Source organism: Salmo salar, chromosome 10 (genome assembly GCF_965601325.2).
Source record: "Salmo salar chromosome 10, fSalSal1, whole genome shotgun sequence".
Classification (NCBI taxonomy): domain Eukaryota; kingdom Metazoa; phylum Chordata; class Actinopteri; order Salmoniformes; family Salmonidae; genus Salmo; species Salmo salar.
The window spans coordinates 57,155,159-57,180,819 of NC_138300.1; the positions used below are offsets into that span (position 1 = coordinate 57,155,159).

The 25,661-nt window shown below is 44.0% G+C and overlaps 1 protein-coding gene across 1 annotated transcript; it reads left to right on the forward strand.

Annotated features, from left to right (window-relative positions):
* Positions 1-549: 549 nt before the first annotated feature.
* Positions 550-25,085, forward strand: espnla (espin like a). Its single transcript, XM_045688712.2, has 8 exons — positions 550-849; positions 2,231-2,421; positions 9,977-10,163; positions 11,724-11,906; positions 12,139-12,270; positions 22,221-22,391; positions 24,329-24,464; positions 24,868-25,085. Exons 1-8 carry the CDS (start codon positions 550-552, stop codon positions 25,083-25,085), a joined length of 1,518 nt encoding a protein of 505 aa, XP_045544668.2.
* Positions 25,086-25,661: the final 576 nt, after the last annotated feature.

Sequence of the window (25,661 nt, forward strand, 5' to 3'; positions counted from 1 at the left end):
TGACGCTCTCCCCTCCCTCTCTCCCTGGGCCGCCATGACGCTCTCCCCTCCCTCCCTCCCTCCCTCCCTCCCTCCCTCCCTCCCTCCCTCCCTCCCTCCCTCCCTCCCTCCCTCTCTTAGCCCTGCCTGCTGGCCAGCTGGCTGCTCCCATGGTGTCACTTTCCCGTGGGCTCCTGGCTGGGAGGAGGCTTGGTGTGTGTGTGTGATCGAGTGTGCCTATGTGTGTATTCATGTGTGGCTGTATATGTGTTTGTATGCGGCTGTGAGTGTGTGTGTTCGAGTGTGCCTTTGTGTGTGTGTGTGTGAGCAGGCTAAGTTGCCGTGATCGGGAGAGAGCTCCAGCTCTAGCCTACCTTTGCACCACAGCCACCGGGCAGAGCCAGAAAGACACCCGGGCAGAGCCAGAAAGACACCCGACGACAGAGACAGCCAGAGCCTGAGAGCGACTACCGTAGGCCAGGTAACAGGCGTGGGTCCAGGTCCATCTTATTTGTGTAACAGTCACCTGTCAGAGCCAGAATAGGAGATAGACTACCGTGTGGATGTATGATGGTGCTGCACCGGGTGATCCAGGCAGCCCGGGCAGGCGATCTCTCAGCCCTGAGGAAGCTGTCCTCCTCTGGGTGCCTCACTGTCTCAGCCTCCATCACAGACGCACAGGGGGCAGGCCCGGTGCACCACGCCGCTCGCTGCGGCCGCCTGGAATGTCTGCGCTACCTGGTGGTGGAGGTGGGGCTGGCGGCCGACGCCCGGGCCCTGAACAGGGCCACACCCGCCCACGACGCTGCCGCTACAGGCCACGCCCGGGAACTGCAGTGGCTAGTGAACCAAGGGGGCTGCAATATAGAGGTGAGCCTGAAATAACAAATTATACCACCTGTGTTACTGAGGGTAGACCAGAGAGTTACAACATAGTGGTGAGGCTGGTTGAGACACTGATGGGACTGGAGAGAGACAGAGATATGTTGGTGTAGTTGTTGCCCGCATACGTGGCTGTTGACTCCTATGGCGTCTAGCCAGCAGCCATGTATCAGGGCAAGAGTACTTGGTTTATACGGAGCAGTGTGAAGAGCAGTTTAGATGAGTCCATGGTACCTGGACTTCCCAGGGGTCTTGTCTCATTCACTGCACATGTTGTGCCTCATGAATGTGATCTTTAACCATCAGACTGTACTGCATGTAAACACTAACCCAAAGTCACCTGGCTTCTGACTCTCTCTCTCTCTCTCTCTCTCTTAATAACCGTGTTCTTAAAATAAACGCTTGCTTTATGAAAGGTGAGTTCCTTTACAGATGAAGAATCACTCGTGCCCATTTCTTTGTTGTCCAGTAGAATTCTGTAATGACTAGGATAATGAGTTATCTTTCTCTCTCTCTCTCTCTCTTTCTCTTGCTCTCTCCCCCGTCTCTCTCTCTCTCTATCTCTCGCTCTCTCCCTCGTCTCTCTTTCTCTCCCTCCTAAAAAATGTGTTTGTTCACAGTAGTGTATAACTCAACCTCCTCATAGGTTGTAATTCAGTTCTTTCTCACTCTAACTCATACCTGCCCGTCTCAACCTCACCGACCTCTTGATCTCATGTAAACACAGCTGCTCCAAGTTAAAGAACAGGTTCAGAGTTCCTTGTTATCGTTCAGACCAGTGATAACATTTTTCTAAGTTGGTGGTATTTCCAACAGAGGGAACCTGTATTGCTCCAGCTTATTGTGCTTCATAACGGAAGGTGAAAAAAAGGGCAATAAGATGTTTTCATCGTTAATTAACATTCCCTTACATGATTAAAGATGTATTCATCAGATTACCCTGTACTCAACTCCTATGGGGTGGGAGAAAGTGATCTGTAAACTTTAGGTTTGGTAGATGTTCATATGCCAATAGGGGTGTTCAGACAGTTGACCCAATAGGATTATGTTCTTGTAATGATGGCATAATATGATAGCTTTCTCAGGTTGGATTTTCATTAACATGTCTTGTGCTCTGTGTTGATACAGTAGTACCATTATGAACAGATCTCTGGGTCTGTTTTTTGTTTTCCAGACCTAATATATTATAGTATGTAAGCACATCTATGGTTAGATGTACAAGTTAAAATAACTTGGTAACACTGTACTTAAAGGTATATAATGCATTATAATGCCTTTTATAACGCATTATAAGACTGCCATGATAATGTATGTCTTCTAATGGTCTAATGCTGATCCTGACTTAATTCAAGCTTCGGCTGTTTTGTAGGACCAGGATGCAGCCGGGGCGACAGCGCTCCATCTCGCAGCTCGGTTTGGACGGGTGGAGGTCGTTCATTGGCTGCTGTTGGTTGGTAGCGTTGCCGAGGAGACGACAGACTGTGGGGCAGTCCCCGCCCATTACGCTGCTGCCAAGGGAGACCTCACCTGTCTGAAACTACTGGTCCACCAAGCACCTGGGTAGGACCAAAGATGAACAACATGTATGGACTGTTACCTTTACACCTCCATCCAGTCAGTATGGTTGTCACTGCTTGTCTTACAGTGGTCATAGTGGAGAATATAGTCCTCGTTGTTTTACAGTGGTCATAGTGGAGAATATAGTCCTCGTTGTTTTACAGTGGTCATAGTGGAGAATATAGTCCTCGTTGTTTTACAGTGGTCATAGTGGAGAATATAGTCCTCGTTGTTTTACAGTGGTCATAGTGGAGAATATAGTCCTCATTGTCTTATAATTGTCATAGTGGAGAATATAGTCCTCATTGTTTTACAGTGGTCATAGTGGAGAATATAGTCCTCGTTGTTTTACAGTGGTCATAGTGGAGAATATAGTCCTTGTTGTTTTACAGTGGTCATAGTGGAGAATATAGTCCTCGTTGTCTTATAGTTGTCATAGTGGAGAATATAGTCCTCGTTGTCTTATAGTTGTCATAGTGGAGAATATAGTCCTCGTTGTTTTACAGTGGTCATAGTGGAGAATATAGCCCTCATTGTCTTATAGTGGTCATAGTGGAGAATATAGTCCTCATTGTCTTATAGTGGTCATAGTGGAGAATATAGTCCTCGTTGTTTTACAGTGGTCATAGTGGAGAATATAGTTCTCATTGTTTTACAGTGGTCATAGTGGAGGATATAGTCCTCGTTGTTTTACAGTGGTCATAGTGGAGAATATAGTTCTCATTGTTTTACAGTGGTCATAGTGGAGAATATAGTCCTCATTGTTTTACAGTGGTCATAGTGGAGAATAATGTCCTCATTCCTTACAAATATCTGTTCAGAGCTGGAGTTCATACAGAGGTGATGGGTGTTCATGATTATTTTATCCCTACCCCGGTCAACTGCCCGGCACACTCCACAGCAACCCGCCAATGCCCCCACCATTTCTCCTTCACCCAAATCCAGATAGCTGATGTTCTGAAAGAGCTGCAAAATCTGGACCCATACAAATCAGCCGGGCTAGACAATCTGGACCCTCTCTCTCTAAAATTATCTGCCGAATAATCTTCCCTGTGGCTCAGTTGGTAGAGCATGGTGTTTGCAACGCCAGCATGGTGTGTGCAACGCCAGGGTTGTGGGCTCGATTCCCATGGGGGGCCAGTACAAAACATTTAAATTAATAAATAAATAAATAAATATATAAATAAAATGCATGAAATGAAATGTATGCATTCACTACTGTAAGTCGCTCTGGATAAGAGCGTCTGCTAAATGACTAAAATGTAAAATGAAATTGTTGTAACCCCTATTACTAGCCTGTTCAACCTCTCTTTCATATCGTCTCAGATTCCCAAAGATTGGAAAGCTGCCGTGGTCATCCCCCTCTTCAAAGGGGGTGACACTCTAGACCCAAACTGCTACAGACCTATATCTATCCCACCCTGCCTTTCTAAGGTCTTCGAAAGCCAAGTTAACAAACAGATTACTGACCATTTCGAATCCCACCGTACCTTCTCCACTATGCAATGTGGTTTCAGAGCTGGTCATGGGTGCACCTCAGCCACGCTCAAGGTCCTAAACGACATCATAACCACCATCGATAAGAGACATTACTGTGCAGCCGTATTCATCGACCTGGCCAAGGCCTTCGACTCTGTCAATCACCACATTCTTATTGGCAGACTCGACAGCCTTGGTTTCTCAAATGATTGCCTCGCCTGATTTACCAACTACTTCTCTGATAGAGTTCAGTGTGTCAAATCGGAGGGCCTGTTGTCCGGACCTCTGGCAGTCTCTATGGGTGTGCCACAGGGTTCAATTCTCGGGCCGACTCTCTTCTCTGTATACATCAATGATGTTGCTCTTGCTGCTGGTGATTCTCTGATCCACCTCTACACAGACGACACCATTCTGTATACTTCTGGCCCTTCTTTGGACACTGTGTTAACTAACCTCCAGACGAGCTTCAATGCCATACAACTCTCCTTCTGTGGCCTCCAACTGCTCTTAAACGCAAGTAAAACTAAATGCATGCTATTCAATCGATCACTGCCCGCACCTGCTCGCCTGTCCAGCACAAAACTGACCATCGTACCGATCCTCGACTTCGGTGATGTCATCTATAAAATAGCCTCCAACACTCTACTCAACAAACTGGATGCAGTCTTTCACAGTGCCATCCGTTTTGTCACCAAAGCCCCATACACTACCCACCATTGCGACCTGTACGCTCTCGTTGGTTGGCCCTTGCTTCATACTCGTCACCAAACCCACTGGCTACAGGTTATCTACAAGTCTCTGCTAGGTAAAGCCCCGCCTTATCTCAGTTCACTGGTCACCATAGCAGCACCCACCCGTAGCACGCGCTCCAGCAGGTATATCTCACTGGTCACCCCCAAAGCCAATTCCTCCTTTGGCCGCCTTTCCTTCCAGTTCTCTGCTGCCAATGACTGGAACGAACTGCAAAATCTCTGAAGCTGGAGACTCATATCTCCCTCACTAGCTTTAAGCACCAGCTGTCAGAGCAGCTCACAGATCACTGCACCTGTACATAGCCCATCTGTAAACAGCCCATCTATCTACCTACCTCATCCCCATACTGTATTTATTTATCTTGCTCCTTTGCACCCCAGTATCGCTACTTGCACATTCATCTTCTGCACATCTACCATTCCAGTGTTTAATTGCTATATTGTAATTACTTCGCCACCATTGCCTATTTATTGCCTTAACTTACCTCATTTGCACTCACTGTATATAGACTTTTTGTTTTCTTTTGTTCTACTGTATTATTGACTGTATGTTTTGTTTATTCCATGTGTACCTCTGTGTTGTTGTATGTGTTGAATTGCTATGCTTTATCTTGGCCAGGTGGCAGTTGTAAATGAGAACTTGTTCTCAACTAGCCTACCTGGTTAAATAAAGGTGAAATAAAAAATACAAAAATCATTTTAGTTCATACAGAGGTGATGGGTGTTCATGCTTAGTTTATCCTTTTAGAGCACACAGGTGATTGTTGACCCTTGGAGCTTCATGTACATTTCCAGCGTGTATTTCTTGATTGAACAGGAAGCAGTGGTGGTAAGACGTGATGAATTCTAAAACCTTAACCTGACTCAGAGAGATAACCCTAACCCTGACCCTTAAACCTTAACCTGACCCAGAGAGATAACCTTAACCTGACCCAGAGAGATAACTCTAACCTTAACCTGACCCAGAGAGATAACCCTAACCTTAACCTGACCCAGAGAGATAACTCTAACCTTAACCTGACCCAGAGAGATAACCCTAACCTTAACCTGACCCAGAGAGGTAACCCTAACCTTAACCTGACCCAGAGAGATAACCCTAACTTTAACCTGACCCAGAGAGGTAACCCTAACCTTAACCTGACCCAGAGAGGCCAGTTTAGGTGCTTAAACCCTAACCTTAACCTGACCCAGAGAGGTAACCCTAACCTTAACCTGACCCAGAGAGATAACCTTAACCTGACCCAGAGAGGTAACCCTAACCTTAACCTGACCCAGAGAGATAACCCTAACCTTAACCTGGCCCAGAGAGATAACCCTAACAACCTGACCCAGAGAGATAACCCTAACCTTGACCTGATCCAGAGAGATAACCCTAACCTTAACCTGACCCAGAGAGGTAACCCTGACCCTGACCCTAGCCTTAACCTGACCCAGAGAGGTAACCACAGGGTATCCCATGACTCCTCTCACTCTGCCCTGCTGACATGTGATCGCCAGGGCAATGGGACACACACACACGACCTATCCAGGTCAGCCACCTCGAAACCCCACAGAGATTCACACACGATGGGTGATGGCACCATGACAACCATACCACTCTACTTTGTTTCATTCAGGGGGTGAGGTTAGGGCCAGGTTGGGGCCAGGTTAGGGCCAGGTTAGGTGAGGTTAGGGCCAGGTTAGGTGAGGTTAGGGCCAGGTTAGGGCCAGGTTAGGTGAGGTTAGGGCCAGGTTAGGTGAGGTTAGGGCCAGGTTAGGTGAGGTTAGGGCCAGGTTAGGGGAGGTTAGGGCCAGGTTGGGGCCAGGTTAGGTGAGGTTAAGGCAAGGTTAGGGCCAGGTTAGGTGAGGTTAGGGCCAGGTTAGGGCCAGGTTAGGTGAGGTTAGTGCCAGTTTGGGTGAGGTTAAGGCCCGGTTGGGTGAGGTTAGTGCCAGTTAAGGTGAGTTTAGGGCCAGGTTAGGGGAGTTTAGGGCCAGGTTGGTGAGGTTAAGGCCAGGTTGGGTGAGTTTAGGGCCAGGTTAGGGGAGTTTAGGGCCAGGTTAGGTGAGTTTAGGGCCAGGTTGGGTGAGGTTAGGGCCAGGTTGGGTGAGGTTAGGGCCAGGTTGGGTGAGTTTAGGACCAGGTTGGATGAGGTTAAGGCCAGGTTGGGTGAGGCTAGGGCCAGGTTGGGTGAGGTTAGGGCCAGGTTGGATGAGGTTAAGGCCAGGTTGGGTGAGGTTAGGGCCAGGTTGGGTGAGGTTAGGGACAGGTTCGGGCCAGGTTAGGTTAAGGCCAGGTTTGGGCAGTTTAGGCTTAACCTGTCCCTAACCTAACCTGGCCTTAACCTAACATTATCATTACTGTATAACTGTAGCATACTGTATTATCTGGCACTTACATTACTGTATAACTGTAGTATACTGTATTATCTGCCACTGACATTACTGTAGTATATTGTATTATCTGGCTCTAACATTACTGTTTAACTGTAGCATACTGTATTTTCTGCCACTAACATTACTGTATAACTGTAGCATACTGTATTATCTGCCACTAACATTACTGTAGTATACTGTATTATATGGCACTAACATTACTGTAGTATACTGTATTATCTGCAACTAACATTACTGTATAACTGTAGCATACTGTATTATCTGGCACTAACATTACTGTAGTATACTGTATTATCTGCCACTAACATTACTGTATAACTGTAGCATACTGTATTATCTGGCATTAACATTACTGTAGTATACTGTATTATCTGGCATTAACATTACTGTAGTATACTGTATTATCTGGCACTAACATTACTGTAGTATACTGTATTATCTGCCACTAACATTACTGTATAACTGTAGTATACTGTATTATCTGCCACTAACATTACTGTATAACTGTAGCATACTGTATTATCTGCCACTAACATTACTGTAGTATACTGTATTATCTGGCACTAACATTACTGTAGTATACTGTATTATCTGCAACTAACATTACTGTATAACTGTAGTAAACTGTATTATCTGCAACTAACATTACTGTATAACTGTAGCATACTGTATTATCTGGCACTAACATTACTGTAGTATACTGTATTATCTGGCACTAACATTACTGTAGTATACTGTATTATCTGCTACTAACATTACTGTATAACTGTAGCATACTGTATTATCTGGCACTAACATTACTGTAGTATACTGTATTATCTGCCACTAACATTACTGTAGTATACTGTATTATCTGGCACTAACATTACTGTAGTATACTGTATTATCTGCCACTAACATTACTGTATAACTGTAGCATACTGTATTATCTGGCATTAACATTACTGTAGCATACTGTATTATCTGGCACTAACATTACTGTAGTATACTGTATTATCTGCCACTAACATTACTGTATAACTGTAGTATACTGTATTATCTGCCACTAACATTACTGTATAACTGTAGCATACTGTATTATCTGCCACTAACATTACTGTATAACTGTAGCATACTGTATTATCTGGCGTTAACATTACTGTAGTATACTGTATTATCTGGCACTAACATTACTGTAGTATATTGTATTATCTGCCACTAACATTACTGTATAACTGTAGTATACTGTATTATCTGCAACTAACATTACTGTATAACTGTAGCATACTGTATTATCTGCCACTAACATTACTGTAGTATACTGTATTATCTGGCACTAACATTACTGTAGTATACTGTATTATCTGCTACTAACATTACTGTATAACTGTAACATACTGTATTATCTGGCACTAACATTACTGTAGTATACTGTATTATCTGCCACTAACATTACTGTATAACGGTAGTATACTGTATTATATGCCACTAACATTACTGTATAACTGTAGTATACTGTATTATCTGCCACTAACATTACTGTAGTATACTGTATTATCTGGCACTAACATTACTGTATAACTGTAGTATACTGTATTATCTGGCACTAACATTAATGTACTATACTGTATTATCTGGCACTAACATTACTGTATAACTGTAGTATACTGTATTATCTGCCACTAACATTACTGTATAACGGTAGTATACTGTATTATATGCCACTAACATTACTGTATAACTGTAGTATACTGTATTATCTGCCACTAACATTACTGTAGTATACTGTATTATCTGGCACTAACATTACTGTATAACTGTAGTATACTGTATTATCTGGCACTAACATTAATGTAGTATACTGTATTATCTGGCACTAACATTACTGTATAACTGTAGTATACTGTATTATCTGGCACTAACATTACTGTAGTATACTGTATTATCTGGCACTAACGTTACTGTATAACTGTAGCATACTGTATTATCTGCCACCAACATTACTGTAGTATACTGTATTATCTGGCACTAACATTACTGTATAACTGTAGTATACTGTATTATCTGCCACTAACATTACTGTATAACTGTATTATACTGTATTATCTGCCACTAACATTACTGTATAACTGTAGTATACTGTATTATCTGCCACTTACATTACTGTATAACTGTAGTATACTGTATTATCTGCCACTAACATTACTGTATAACTGTAGCATACTGTATTATCTGCCACTAACATTACTTTATAACTGTAGCATACTGTATTATCTGCCACTAACATTACTGTATAACTGTAGTGGTTAAGGGAAGTAAGAATTTCAGGGTACCTGTTGTATATTTTGATTGTTTCAAACTTTTTTTTGCAATTCCATTTGTTATTTCATAGTGTTGATGTTTTCGCTATTATACTACAATGTAGAAAATAGTAAAAACAAAGAAAAACCCTTGAATGAGTAGGTGTTATAAAACTTTTGACCGGTTGTGTACATTCTGGCACTAACATTACTGTTTAACTGTAGTAGTATAATATCAGCCACTAACATTACTGTGTAGTTGTATACTGTATTATCAGCCACTAACATTACTGTATAACTGTAGTAGTATAATGTATTATCAGCCACTAACATTACTGTATAACTGTAGTAGTATAATGTATTATCAGCCACTAACATTACTGTATAACTGTAATTGTATACTGTATTATTAGCCACTAACATTACTGTATAACTGTAGTATTATAATGTATTATCAGCCACTAACATTACTGTATAACTGTAGTAGTATAATATCAGCCACTAACATTACTGTGTAACTGTAGTAGTATAATGTATTATATGCCACTAACATCACTGTATAACTGTAGTAGTATAATGTATTCTCAGCCATTAACATTACTGTCTAACTGTATTTCTATACTGTACATTTTTGTGTCATCTTTACGATGCCTCCGTGTGTGTTTCTTCCACCAGGTGTGTGAACCGTCAGACTGGCATCGGTGCCACCCCTCTGTACCTGGCATGTCAGGAGGGCCACCTGCATGTAGTGGAGTACCTGGTGAAGGACTGCGGGTCCGACGTCCACCTCAGGGCCCATGATGGCATGACCGGCCTGCACGCTGCTGCACACATGGGGCATCATGCCCTGGTCATCTGGCTGGTAAGTGGACTGCATGAAGAGTAGAGATCTGTCATGTCTGAATCACGCGTCCTACTGTAGGTAAGCCCAGGATCATGGCTGAATCACGCGTCCTACTGTAGGTAAGCCCAGGATCATGGCTGAATCACGCGTCCTACTGTAGGTAAGCCCAGGTTCATGTCTGAGTCACGCGTCCTACTGTAGGTAAGTCCAGGTTCATATCTGAGTCACGCGTCCTACTGTAGGTAAGCCCAGGATCATGGCTGAATCACGCGTCCTACTGTAGGTAAGCCCAGGTTCATGTCTGAGTCACGCGTCCTACTGTAGGTAAGCCCACGATCATGGCTGAATCACGTGTCCTACTGTAGGTAAGCCCAGGTTCATGTCTGAAGGCCAGCATCCCGGAGTCGCCTCTTCACTGTTGACGTTGAGACTGGTGTTTTGCGGGTACTATTTAATGAAGCTGCCAGTTGAAAACTTGTGAGGCATCTGTTTCTCAAACTAGACACTCTAATGTACTTGTCCTCTTGCTCAGTTGTGCACCGGGGCCTCCCACTCCTCTTTCTATTCTGGTTAGAGACAGTTTGCGCTGTTCTGTGAAGGAAGTAGTACACAGCGTTGTACGAGATCTTCAGTTTCTTGGCAATTTCTTGCATGGAATAGCCTTCATTCCTCAGAACAATAATAAACTGATGAGTTTCAGAGGGAAGGCCTTTGGCTCAAATGCATTAAGAAGGAAAGAAACAATCAGTTGTGTTGTGACAAGGTAGGGGTGGTATACAGAAGATAGCCCTATTTGGTAAAAGACCATATCCATATTATGGCAAGAACAGCTATATATATATACAGAGGCATACAGAGGCCCATTATCAGCGACCATCACTCCTGTGTTCCAATGGCACGTTGTGTTAGCTAATCCAAGTTTATCATTTTAAAAGGCTAATTGATCATTAGAAAACTATTTTGCAATTATGTTAGCACAGCTGAAAACTGTTGTCCTGATTAAAGAAGCAATAAAACTGGCCTTCTTTAGACTAATATATTTTGATTTGTTTAACACTATTTTGGTTATGACATGATTCCATATGTGTTATTTCATAGTTTTGATGTCTTCACTATTATTCTACAATGTAGAAAATAGTAGAAATTAAGAAAAAACCCTCCCGTCTATCTCTGAATCCCATCCAGTTTGATTTCTAGATGCCATATATTTTTAACTGTACTGTTTCACCAAAGTTCTGAACCTAAATACATTTTACAGACACAGTATATTTTACATTAGTTATTTTTTCCCACCCTTCAGATCCACCACAGATGGTATTAGTTTACTATGTTGAGTTATAAGTTCCTGCGACAGACAAGCTTCCTTTCCAGGGGGTGTTCTTGTTCATCAAAGCTGCCTCAGAAGGATTACTTTCTTATGTTGAAACCTTCTCCTCCCCTGTCATTTGTCCCTCACTGGCCACCTTAATATTCTGGTCTGTTGTCATTTGTTCCTCGCAGGCCGCCTTAACATCCTGGTCTTACATTTGTCCCTTGCAGGCCGCCTTAACATCCTGGTCTTACATTTGTCCCTTGCAGGCCACCTTCACAGACCTTAGCCTGCAGTGCCAGGACAGGGAGGGAGCGACTGCTCTTCACTTTGCGGCCAGTGGAGGGCACCATCGCATCCTGGAGAGGCTGCTCCGCATGGGGGCAAAGGTCATCAGAGACGACTGGGGGGGAACCCCTCTTCATGATGCAGCTGAGAATGGAGAGCTGGAGGTGAGAGATATGACAAGATCACGGGGCTGTATTTTATCAAGAGTTTCAGAGTGGGAGTGCTGATCTAGGATCTGGTGCCCCTTTGTCCATGTAATCTTATTCACAGTGGTCTAAAAGGTAAAACTGATCTTAAATCAGAACTCCTAAGTATCAGTATATTGAAGTCATGTTAAGTCATAGTAACAGAGGTTTTGATTCAGTCTGTTTGCTAACTGTTACCCCTCCTTTCTAGTGCTGCAGGATCCTGTTAGCCAACCAGGTGAGCCCATCGGAGCAGGACATAGATGGGTTCACAGCAGCAGACCTTGCGGAGTACAACGGACACTACGACTGTGCCGGTTACCTCCGAGCCGTGGAGACATGCGTAAGACCCAAACCCTTTCACTTTATACCGTCTTTCATAGTTCAGATATTATATATTCTTGTTTGGTGGCCTCTGTAACGGTCTATTGTTCCCAAGCATCTTTTTGCAGTACAATCCAAGCCAGACCAAGCTTTAAAACATCTAAAAATAGGAAAACTGTTTTGTCTCTTACTGTCATATTGTGATTTGACTGTCCATTTATTTATTTTAGTTTTTATTTAACTAGGCAAGTCAGTTAAGAACAAATTCTTATTTACAATGACGGCCTACTTGTAAAGCCCCCCCGGCCAAACCCCTTCTCTAACCTGGGCAATGCTGGGCCAATTTTGCACTTCCTTATGGGACTCCTGATCTCTGGCAGTGCACAATTGGCCCAGCGTGGTCCGGGTTAGGGGAGGGTCCATGTGTGTAGTGTTCAGACCTTAACGCTCCAATCAGTTTTCTTTTTCAAATCTATTTTGGAATACTGACTGTCCAAAACAATAAGTTACAGGTGACCGAATCACGTGTTTTCAAACAGCAGTCATTGGCTGACACGGCTACGCTAGTTGTCATAGTAACAACAGGTGTGTGTGAGCAGTGGTGTAGGCTGATTGGTGGTGGTGCTCATGCTTCCTGTTACTCTGAAGTTATGTAGCAAGCTAAGGTGACAACCATGAAAACCATGACAACCATAGCAACCATGGCAACCATGAACGTGTCCCAGTTGCTTTGAATGTTCCAAATCATAGTGTAAGAACACTTTAAAAAGCCTCATAACGAGTCCTTTTTTTTGGTGTGTGTGGATGTGTGTGTGTGGATGTTGGTGTGGATGTGGGTGTGGATGTGTGTATTGCTGCGTGGATGTGTGTATTGCTGCGTGTATGTGTGTATTGCTGCGTGGATGTGTGTATTGCTGCGTGTATGTGTGTATTGCTGTGTGGATGTGTGTATTGCTGCGTGGATTTGTGTGTGTATTGCTGCGTGGATGTGTGTATTGCTGCGTGTATGTGTGTATTGCTGCGTGGATGTGTGTATTGCTGCGTGGATGTGTGTATTGCTGTGTGGATGTGTGTATTGCTGCGTGGATTTGTGTGTGTATTGCTGCGTGGATTTGTGTGTGTATTGTGTGTGCTCGCCTCAGTCCACCACGTCCACAGTTATACATACCCATAGATACACAGTAACAGCAGCTCTACCTGACAGCCCATAGATACACAGTAACAGAAGCTCTCTACCTGACAGCCCATAGTTACCCAGTGATGTGTTCCCTTCACAGTAACAGCAGCTCTACCTGACAGCTCATAGCTACCCAGTGACGTGTCCCCTTCACAGTAACAGCAGCTCTACCTGACAGCCCATAGTTACCCAGTGATGTGTCCCCTTCACAGTAACAGCAGCTCTACCTGACAGCCCATAGTTACCCAGTGATGTGTCCCCTTCACAGTAACAGCAGCTCTACCTGACAGCCCATAGTTACCCAGTGATGTGTCCCCTTCACAGTAACAGCAGCTCTACCTGACAGTCCATAGTTACCCAGTGATGTGTCCCCTTCACAGTAACAGCAGCCCTACCTGACAGCCCATAGCTACCCAGTGTTGTGTCAGCAGCCCATAGAAACATGATTTAGTCACTAGAGGATCAGAGTTGATAGAGTGAGGATGAAGGGGCGACGATGCTGACGGAGACGGCCAGGTGCTCTCTATATGGCACTATATAGGGAATAGGGTGCCAGCCCTGGTCAAGGGTAGTGCACTATATAGGGAATAGGGTGCCAGCCCCGGTCAAGGGTAGTGCACTATATAGGGAATAGGGTGCCAGCCCTGGTCAACAGTAGTGCGCTATATCGGGAATAGGGTGCCAGCCCCGGTCAATAGTAGTGCACTATATAGGGAATAGGGTGCCAGCCCCGGTCAATAGTAGTGCACTATATAGGGAATAGGGTGCCAGCCCCGGTCAATAGTAGTGCACTATATAGGGAATAGGGTGCCAGCCCCGGTCAATAGTAGTGCACTATATCGGGAATAGGGTGCCAGCCCTGGTCAAAGGTAGTGTACTATATAGGGAATAGGGTGCAGCCCCGGTCAATAGTAGTGCACTATATAGGGAATAGGGTGCCAGCCCCGGTCTAAAGAAGTGCACTATATAGGGAATAGGGTGCCAGCCCCGGTCAATAGTAGTGCACTATATAGGAAATAGGGTGCCAGCCCCGGTCAATAGTAGTGCACTATATAGGGAATAGGGTGCCAGCCCCGGTCAATAGTAGTGCACTATATAGGGAATAGGGTGCCATTTGGAGAGTACCCAGCGAGGCTTGGCTGACGGGGTTAGCTTCACCTCCCACTCCACCTAAAATAATCCTCCTTCCTCTTGTTAACAATGGGACAGCTAATTAACTGTGGAGCCGCTGGCGTTGCAGTGTTGCAGCTGTGGTTTGGAGCCGCCGTGATCCCCCTGGGGCCTATCGGTTACCCCAGATAGGAAGCTCAGGTGGCGGGTAGAGGGCCTGGCCTAGGGGCCTGAGCCGGTTATGAGATCTGAGGGCTTCGGTTTCATCATTTTTACCGTGGTTGTGAAGCCTGGAACAGGAAACTCTATCCCTCAGGCGCAGGATGTCATGTTGGCATCAAACACACGTCGTCCTCGGTTTGATTGTGTGTCACGTTCTGTTTCCAGATCACACATTACACATAGCATATCATGTTATGGTGGAATGGTTTTCTCCGCAGATTAGTTTAGATTAGAATAGGGCTTTAGTGAAATGTTCTCAACAAAGACTCTAGAATCTAGTGTAAAGTGTGAACTCTCAAGGATAATGCTTGTACTTTTTAATCTATTTAATCCCATGAAATTGAAGGCATTGCGAACAGTAGTTCTGTGAAAAACCTTGCAGTATAAATCCAATACGTCATTTTAATTACACGTCCCTTAGTGTCACACGTTCACAGAGCACTGTGTAATTCACAGCGTTGTAGGGTTTCTGTCCGTGTAGTTCACAGGGTTGTAGTGTTTCTGTTCATTCTAAAGTGTCTGTCCGTCACTTCGTCTCGTTTCCGATCAGCAGCTTTAACGGGCCTAGTGGCCAGAGAGTTGCGTGCTAGGCATTTCCTGATGTTTGGTTTTCTCCTAAAGAGGTCATCTTCCCTCCTCCTTATTTAGCTAGCGTTCTGCTACAGCCATCCAGCCAGTCAGTCAATCAGTCAGCCAGCCATCCAGCTATCCAGTCAGTCAGTCAGCCAGCCAGCAGCTCTGCTCACCTCTTACCGGCAGTAGTGCCTCTCCTTCAGAAACAGCTGCAAATAAACAACCTCGTGGTGTTGGGTTTATTTTGCACGCATTGAGGGATTTGTCCCAAATCGCACCATATTCTCTTTATAGTGCACTATATAGGGAATAGGGTGCCATTTGGGACACAGCCTAGGACTTCCGCTCTTCATTCACACACAAATACAGTGGACATCTTGAAATGTGTTTTATTAATTTTTTACATTGGAAAGTCAAGAAAGGGCCTTCACATCCATCAGCTGAAACATAAATCATGATCAGCTGAAACAGGGGTCAGGATCAGCTGAAACAGGGGTCAGGTTCAGCTGAAACAGGGGTCAGGATCAGCTGAAACAGGGGTCAGGATCAGCTGAAACAGGGGTCAGGATCAGCTGAAACAGGGATGAGGATCAGCTGAAACAGGGATGGGGATCAGCTGAAACAGGGATGACGATCAGCTGAAACAGGGATGGGGATCATCTGAAACAGGGATGGGGATCAGCTGAAACAGGGATGGGGATCAGCTGAAACAGGGGTACTGATCAGCTGAAACAGGGATGGGGATCAGCTGAAACAGGGATGAGGATCAGCTGAAACAGGGGTACTGATCAGCTGAAACAGGGATGAGGATCAGCTGAAACAGGGATGAGGATCAGCTGAAACAGAGATGAGGATCAGCTGAAACAGGGATGAGGATCAGCTGAAACAGGGATGAGGATCAGCTGAAACAGGGATGAGGATCAGCTGAAACAGGGATGAGGATCAGCTGAAACAGGGATGAGGATCAGCTGAAACAGGGATGAGGATCAGCTGAAAGAGGGATGGGGATCAGCTGAAACAGGGATGACGATCAGCTGAAACAGGGATGAGGATTAGCTGAAACAGGGATGGGGATCAGCTGAAGCAGGGGTGAGGATCAGCTGAAACAGGGATGGGGATCAGCTGAAATAGGGATGACGATCAGCTGAAACAGGGATGAGGATCAGCTGAAACAGGGATGGGGATCAGCTGAAGCAGGGGTGAGGATCAGCTGAAACAGGGATAATGTTTTGCTGGAACGGAGATAAGGATCAGTTGGAACGGAGATAATGATCAGCTGGAACGGAGATAATGAACAGCTGGAACGGAGATAATGAACAGAAGAAACCGGGAAAATGAACGCTGAAACGGGGATAGTGATGGGTTGAAACAGATATAATGATCAGTTGGAACAGTGATAATGATCAGCTGAAACGGGGATAAGGATCAGCTGAAACGGAGATAATGAACAGCTGAAACAGAGATAATGATCAGCCGGAACATGTTTCCACTTCAAAATAAAGGCACTTACAGTTGACTGGGGCAGAAATTTGTCGAACTGACTTGTTGGAAAGGTGTCATCCTATGACCGTGCCACTTTGAAAGTCGCTGAGCTCTTTAGTACGGGCCATTCTACTGCCAATGTTTTCCTATTGAGATTGCATGGCTGTGTGCTCGATTTTATACACCTGTCAGCAACGGGTGTGGCTGAAATAGACGAATCCACTCATTTGAATTGGTGTCCACATACATTTTGTGTATAAAATGTCTCTTTTCCAGCAGCTTTGACAGATTTAGGTATCGTACCAAATGACACCCTATTCCCTATGGGTCCTGGTCAAAAGTAGTGCACTATAAAGGGAATAGGATGCCATTGGGACAGTTCTCTTCCTTTTTGCGGTGCCACAACAACATAGCTATTGGTTTGTCCTACATTAGGGACATTACCGGCCATCCCATCCTACACCTTAATAATTAACACCATTCTCCGATCAGTGTTATTGTTTATTGGCTGGCAGGACGGCCCTCTGGGCAGTGTGGAGGCTAGCTGTCTGTTCATGGGGGTGTCAAACACCTACCTGAATGACTGGCTGCCTGGTTATCTGGCAGGCTGGATGGCTGACTGACTGACTGAATGGCTAGCTGCCTGGTTACCTGGCAGGCTGGATGGCTGGCTGACTGACTGGGTGTGATCTATCGGCAGATTCTGTCACATCTTCATCATTGAGGGCTGACTGACTGGATAACTAACTAACTGACTGACTGAAGGACGTAGCATCACTCGGGTCTGAGCCGTAAGTTACTTATTGATTTTGTTGATTGCTATGGATTTATTTGATACAATGCTGTGTTGATTAACTAGGCCAGGGGTAGGATAATATACTGACGCAACATGCAACAATTTTGAACATTTTACTGAGTTACATTTCATATAAGGAAATCAGTCAATTGAAATAAATAAATGAGGCACTAATCTATGGATTTCACATGACTGGGAATACAGATATGCTTCTGTTGGTCACAGATACCTTAAAAAAAAAGGTAGGGGCGTGGATCAGAAAACCAGTCAGTATCTGCTGTGACCAACATTTGCCTCACGCAGCGCGACACATCTCCTTCGCAAAGAGTTGATTAGGTTGTTGATTGTGGCCTGTGGAATGTTGTCCCAATCCACTTCAATGGCTGTGTGAAGTTACTGGATATTGGCAGGAACTGGAACATGCTGTTGATCCAGAGCATCCCAAACAAGCTCAATGGGTGACATGTCTGGTGGGTAGGTAGGCCATTGAAGAACTGGGACATTTTTAGCTTCCGGGAATTGTCTACAGATCCTTGCGACATGAGGCTGTTAATTATCATGCTGAAACATGTGGTGATGGCGGTGGATAAATGACACGGCAATGGGCCTCAGGATCTCGTCAAGATATCTTTGTGCATTCAAATGGCCATCGATAAAATGCAATTGTGTTCGTTGTCCGTAGCTTATGCCTGCCCATACCATAACCCCACCTCCACCATGGGGCACTCTGTTCACACCATTGACATCAGCAAAACGCTCGCCCCCATATCACCATAAATGTGGTCTGCGGTTTTGAGGCCGGTTAGATGTACTGCCAAATTCTCTAAAACGACATTGGAAGCAGTGACGTGTATTCATGGATGTCAAGGGAACCTAGGCTTCGCCAAATAATGTACCAAGATTTTTTTTTCAAAAACATTAAATGTATCTTTCATCTCTCTGTGTTTCATAATTTTCCTTCAATTCGCAAGGGGCTAAATGTACACTACATGACCAAAAGTATGTGGACACCTACCATGGCATTAATATGGAATTGGCCCCCCCTTTGCTGCTATAACAGCCTCTACTCTCCCGTGTGTATGAAGAATGGTCCACCACCCAAAGGACATACAGCCAACTTGGCACAACTGTGGGAAGCATTGGAGTCAACATGGGCCAGCATCCCTGTGGAACGCTTTTGACACCTTGTAGAGTCCATGTCCTGACGAATTGAGACTGTTCTGAGGGTAAAAGGGGATGCAACTCAATATTAGGAAGAGGTTCCTAATGTTTTATACACTCAGTGTGTGTATGCAGTGGCTTGTGAAAGTATTCCATTTAAATTACAGGTTGTAATTCAACAAAATAGGAAAACGCCAAGGGGGATGAATACTTTTGCAAGGCACTATATAGGACACACCTACTCATTCAAGGGTTTTTCTTTATTTTTACTATTTTCTACATTGTAGAATAGTGACGACATCAAAACTATGAAATAACACATATGGAATCATGTAGTAACCAAAAGAGCGTTAAACAAATCAAAATAGATTTTAGATAATTCAAAGTAGCCACCATTTGCCTTGATGACAGTCTTGCACACTCTAGGCATTCTCTCAACCAGCATCATGAGGAATTATTTTCCAACAGTCTTGAAGGAGTTCCCACATGCTGAGCACTTGGCTGCTTTTCCATCCCTCTGTGGTCCAACTAATCCCAAACCATCTCATTTGGGTTGAGGTCGGGTGATTGTGGAGGCCAGGTAATCTGATTCAGCGCTCCATCACTCTCCTTCATGGTCAAATATCCCTTACACAGCCTGGAGGTGTGTTTTGGGTCATTGTCCTGTTGAAAAACAAATGATAGTCCCAATAAGTGCAAACCAGATGGGATGGCATATCGCTGCAGAATGTTGTGGTAGCCATGCTAGTTAAGTGTGTCTTGAATTAATTAAAAATTAATCACTGACAGTGTCACCAGCAAAGGACCATCACACCTCCTCCTCCATGTGTATGTGGGAACAGCTTCAAGACTGTTGGAAATACGTTCCTCATGTAGCTGGTTGAGAGAATGGCAAATAGGACTATCTTCTGTATACCACCCCTACAACACAACTGATTGGCTCAAAAGCATTAAGAAGGAAAGACATTCCATTCCAAATTAACTTTTAACAAGGCACACCTGTTAATTGAAATGCATTCCAGGTGACTACCTCATAGTCTCATGGTTGAGAGAATGCCAAGAGTGTGCAAAGCTGTCATCAAGGCAAAGGGTGGCTACTTTGAAGAATCTCAAATATAAAATATATTTTGATTTGTTTAACACCTTTTTGGTTACTACGTGATTCCATATGTGTTATTTCATAGTTTTTATGTCTTCACTATTATTCTACAATGTAGAAATTATTATAATTAAAGAAAAACCCTTGAATGAGTAGGTGTGTCCAAACTTTTGACTGGTACTGAATATGAAGTGGGTAAAACAGTATGTAAACATTATTAAAGTTGCTGTACCAGGCGGTGATACAGCCAGACAGGATGCTCTCAATGGTGCATCTGCAAAAGTTAGTGAGGGTGTTAGGGGCCAGGCCGAATTTCTTCAGCCTCCTGAGGTTGAATAGGTGCTGTTGCGCCTTCTTCACCACACTGTCTGTGTGGATGGACCATTTCAGGTTGTCAGTGATGTGCTCACTGAGAAACTTTAAGCTTTTCTATGTGGATGGGGGCGTGCTCTCTCTGCTACCTCCTGAAGTCCACGATCAGCTCCTTCATTTTGTTGACATTGAGGGAGAGGTTATTTTCCTGGCCCCACTCCGCCAGGGCCTTCACCTCCTCCCTGTCGGCTGTCTCGTCGTTGTTGGTAATCAGGCTTACGATTTCAGTTTTGCATGAATGCTGCCATCTATCCAGGAGGTTTTAGTTAGAATAATCCTCACACTGGGAATAACATCCTCTATACCACTTCCTGATGAACTCTGTGACCGAGTCAGTGTATACGTCAATGTTATTCTCAGAGGCAACTCGGAACATATCCCAGTCCGCTTGGTCAAGACAATCTTGAAGCATAGATTCTGATTGGCCAGAACAACATTGAACAGTCCTTACCACAGGAACTTCCTGTTTAAGTTTCTGCCTATAGGAAAGGAGGAGCAGAATGTGGAGGCGTGATCTGATTTGCCAAAAGGAGGGCAGGAGAGGGCTTCTTAGCCATCCCGGAAGGGGGAGTAGCAATGGTCAAGAGTTTCTTGATGAACAAGTAGTGCAAGCGATGTGTTGATAAAACTTTGGTAGCATTTTCCTCAGATTTGCTTTATTGGTCCCAAGCTACAATAAATGTGGCCTCAGGATATGCGGTTTCCAGTTTGCACAAAGTCCAATGTAGTTCCTTGAGAGCTGTCGCGGTGTCAACTTGAGGGGGAATATACACGGCCGTGACAATGACCGAAGAGAATTCTCTCTGGAGAGACAAAAGAAAAGTCTGCATTTTATAGTGAGGTATTCCATGATAGTTAATCATGAAACATACACCTCCGCCTTTCTTTTTCCCAGAGAGTTCTTTCTTCCTGTCCGCGCGATGAATGGAGAACCCCGCTGGCTGTATGGACGGGGACAGTATATCCGGAGAGAGCTATGATTCCGGAAACAGAGTATGTTACAGTCCCTGATGTCTCCCTGGAAGGAGATCCTCGCTCTGAGCTCGTCTACTTTATTGTCCAGGGACTGAACATTAGCGAGTAATATACTCGTATGCGGTGAATAGTATGAACGCCTCCTGAGTCGGACTAAATGCTCACTCCGTATTCCTCTTCTTCGTCGGCGGCGTCTTGGAGCAGGCCCTGAGATGAGTGGAAATGCCTCTGGGGGTATGAACAAAGAATCCACTTCATGAAAGTCACATTTCTGGTCGAAACATTGGTGATCGCCATTCTAATAACCATAAGTTGTTTTAGACTATAGGTAATAATGGAAGAAAACGTTCTGAGAAAATAATGGAAGAAATAACACAACAACAAAAATACTGCAAAGTCGGCTAGGAGTTAGGGACAGGGTGACCTTGTCTGTCCGCACCATCTTGAAGTTAACTCTGCAGTAAGAGCGATGCCGCAGTGTCACAGCGTATTTGTGGATGTTCCACATCAAAGTGGCGTGAGTGAGGAAATGGCTGGGACCACTCCTTGGAGACAAAGCACAATAGTGTTCTGCAGCGTATCAGCCCTGCCTTTGATGTTTAGTGTGTTCCAAATGGCACCCTATTCCCTATACTGTACACTAGAGCCTTAGGGGCTCTGGTCAACAGTAGTGCACTACATAGGGAATAGGGCACCGTTTGGAACACAGCCGTTGTGGGTTTTAATCCTGTCCTTGGAGAGCAGAATTTGATCTGCATTCTGCATGGCCTCCATTAGGACATTACAGCTTCATTAGGGGAGATCTAAATGCTTCCATATATCCTGCATCATCCCCACAGGGGTTGAAATCCTGCCAATACATGCAAGGTTTGTTTCTTTCTTCTCCTCTCCCTAATCCTCTATTTCTTTATTTTCCTCTCCTCTCTACACTGTTCTGAACTCATTGTACCTCTCCGATCTTCTCTCTCTCTCTCTCTCTCTCTCTCTCTGTCCCCCTCCCAGCCCTTCTCAGCAGACCAGCCAATAGAAGAACTAGGTCCGGTAGAGGAGGATGTGAGGGGGAGACAGGCTGTGGCGTGGCAGCCCAGTAAAGAGGACTACTACCGTCGCCTTAGCGACCCCGGCCTGGACTACTTCCACAATAACAACAAAACAAATATGGAGAGCTTAAAGGTGATTGGCTGACATATTGACAGTATGATACTGAGTTGATGGTTGGCTTTCCGATGGGCTTCTGGTGGGTTTCCCCTCTGAGTCTGGTTCCTCTCTAGATGGACTTCCCCTCCGAGTGGTTCCTCTCTAGATGGGCTTCCCATCTGAGTCTGGATCCTCTCTAGATGGGCTTCCCCTCCAAGTGGTTCCTCTCTAGATGGGCTTCCCATCTGAGTCTGGATCCTCTCTAGATGGGCTTCCCCTCTGAGTCTGGTTCCTCTCTAGGCTTCATTCTCCCACTTCACAGGGTGGTGAATGTGCAAGGTGATGAGCTTGATGCTCCTTTCCAATAAATATCGAGGGTCTTATTCTGGTGACATGATGATCGATGCTTGGCTGCCATTTGACAAAGAAAAATAATATTGCTCTTATCCATAATAATCGCAATATGTTGCTAGCCTACCCGTACTGTGTATGTGAGCTGTTGGCACGTGCCAAGATCAGAGTGAGCACATTTGCTATATAACAAAACTATCAGAGTTTAAAATGCGTTGGAAACCAATTTCCTTGTATTTTTCATTCGGTACATGGGAATTTAACCGCAAACATTATCTTTATGTGCACTAGGTCATCACACAGACTTTTATCCGCAATATATCTGTTTGATGGAAACACATCTCTGGTGGGAAAATGTGCATATTATTTTATGCACATTTTAGAATATTCACATGAAAACCTGTCGCAAATTTGATGGAAACCTAGCTTCTAACCTAGCTTCTAATCTAGCTTCTAACCTAGCTATTAACCTAGCTACTAACCTAGCTTCTAACCTAGCTACTAACCTAGCTTCTAACCTAGCTACTAACCTAGCTACTAACCTAGCTTCTAACCTAGCTACTAACCTAGCTTCTAACCTAGCTACTAACCTAACTTCTAACCTAGCTTTTAACCTAGCTACTAACCTATCTTCTAACCTGGCTACTAACCTAGCTTCTAACCTAGCTACTAACCTAGCTACTAACCTAGCTTCTAACCTAGCTACGAACCTAGCTACGAACCTAGCTATGAACCTAGCTTCTAACCTAGCTACTAACCTAGCTTCTAACCTAGCTACTAACCTAACTTCTAACCTAGCTTTTAACCTAGCTACTAACCTAGCTTTTAACCCAGCTACTAACCCAGCTACTAACCCAGCTTCTAATCTAGCTACTAACCTAGCTACGAACCTAGCTTCTAACCTAGCTACGAACCTAGCTTCTAACCTAGCTACTAACCTAGCTTCTATCCCAGCTACTAACCCAGCTACTAACCTAGCTTTTAACCTAGCTTCTAACCCAGCTACTAACCTAGCTTCTAACCTAGCTACGAACCCAGCTACGAACCTAGCTACTAACCTAGCTTCTAACCTAGCTTCTAACCCAGCTACTAACCTAGCTTCTAACCCAGCTACTAACCTAGCTACTAACCTAGCTTCTAATCTAGCTACTAACCTAGCTTCTAATCTAGCTACTAACCTAGCTTCTAATCTAGCTTTTAAACCTAGCTACTAACCTAGCTTCTAACCTAGCTACGAATCTAGCTTCTAACCTAGCTTCTAACCTATCTACTAACCTAGCTTCTAACCTAGTTTCTAACCTACCTACGAACCTAGCTTCTAACCTAGCTTCTAACCTATCTACTGACCTATCTACTAACCTAGCTTCTAACCTAGCTTCTAACCTATCTACTAACCTATCTACTCACCTAGCTTCTAACCTATCTACTAACCTAGCTTCTAACCTAGCTACTGTCAGTGATTATTTGTCTCTATATATCACATAGCCTCAAGGTTTGAGAGGCGGGCCAGTACCCAGTGGGGTGCCAATTCAAATTCCAGGGCTGATGGGGAAATGTTGTATATCCCATGTCAGCATATCCTATATCCCAAAGATGTACCATCTCTTTGTTTTCCTGCCCAGCAACCAGAGACAGAGGAGTCCCTTCAGGCTCGATACCCTGCTCCTCCGCCTGAACCTCCTCTACCCACCTCATCCTCCTCTCAACCACAACCATCTGCCATCTCCAGTGTACAACATGTTATAGTGGCATCAACAGGTGAGGGTAACACCAGTTAGCAGGGCTGTGATGATACCAGTATCCCAATATTTTTTCGATGGCAAAAAATTAAAACACAAAGCAGACCAAATACTTTAGTCCTTTGAAAACCAAAATAAATATTGTGTGCTATAGCTTGGGAAATAAATACATGTGATTCTGGATGACAACATAATATGTTTGTTTCCAACATTAGGCTTGTATTCCTACAGAAGGTCAATCCACTTCATGTTTTGTTTCCTTGCAACGATACTAACGACTATCACAATACTGGCATCGTCCCGACCCTACCAGTTTAGTGTTATACCAGTATTGCACTCTATTTCTACTTCATTTATTTATTTAACACTGCTCTCGTTTAAAACATACACTAACAAACATATCTGTCACTGTTTTATTTCAGTTGTGAAAACTTTAAGTCAGAGCAGCAAGGAGGTGAAAACTGTCAATCTGACCAAGGTTTCAGACAAAAACCTGGCTGGTAAAATCAACGGTGACAAAGGGCTCCTGACAGAAATGAAGTCAATGATTCATTTGAAACAATCAGAGATAGTATCAACACAAACAGTAAGCATCACATTACCTCACCCTTTGCTATGTCTCTTTCTGTTTTTAGGATGATATACCAGGCTGTTATACTTATAAATAGTTGGTCTTCTTTGTCTTCTACAGAATAAGATAGTAGCGGAAGAGATGACTGTTGATCTCACCAAAGTTCAGTTGGGTGGAAAAAAGCTAATTTGTGAAATGAAATCCTCACCAGCTGCAGCAGTTAGTTCTTCCTCAGATATATTTTTTACAGATTTTTAGCCAAACGCTTCTGTTTTGTTGTTCTTGAACTAATACAGTAAAATGATATACAGTGAGGGAAAAAAGTATTTGATCCCCTGCTGATTTTGTACATTTTCCCACTGACAAAGAATTGATCAGTCTATAATTTGAATGGTAGGTTTATTTGAACAGTGAGAGACAGAATAACAACAACAAAAAATCCAGAAAAACACATGCCAAAAATGTTATAAATTGATTTGCATTTTAATGAGGGAAATAAGTATTTGACCCCCTCTCAATCAGAAAGATTTCTGGCTCCCAGGTGTCTTTTATACAGGTAACGAGCTGAGATTAGGAGCACACTCTTAAAGGGAGTGCTCCTAATCTCAGTTTGTTACTTGTATAAAATACACTTGTCCACAGAAG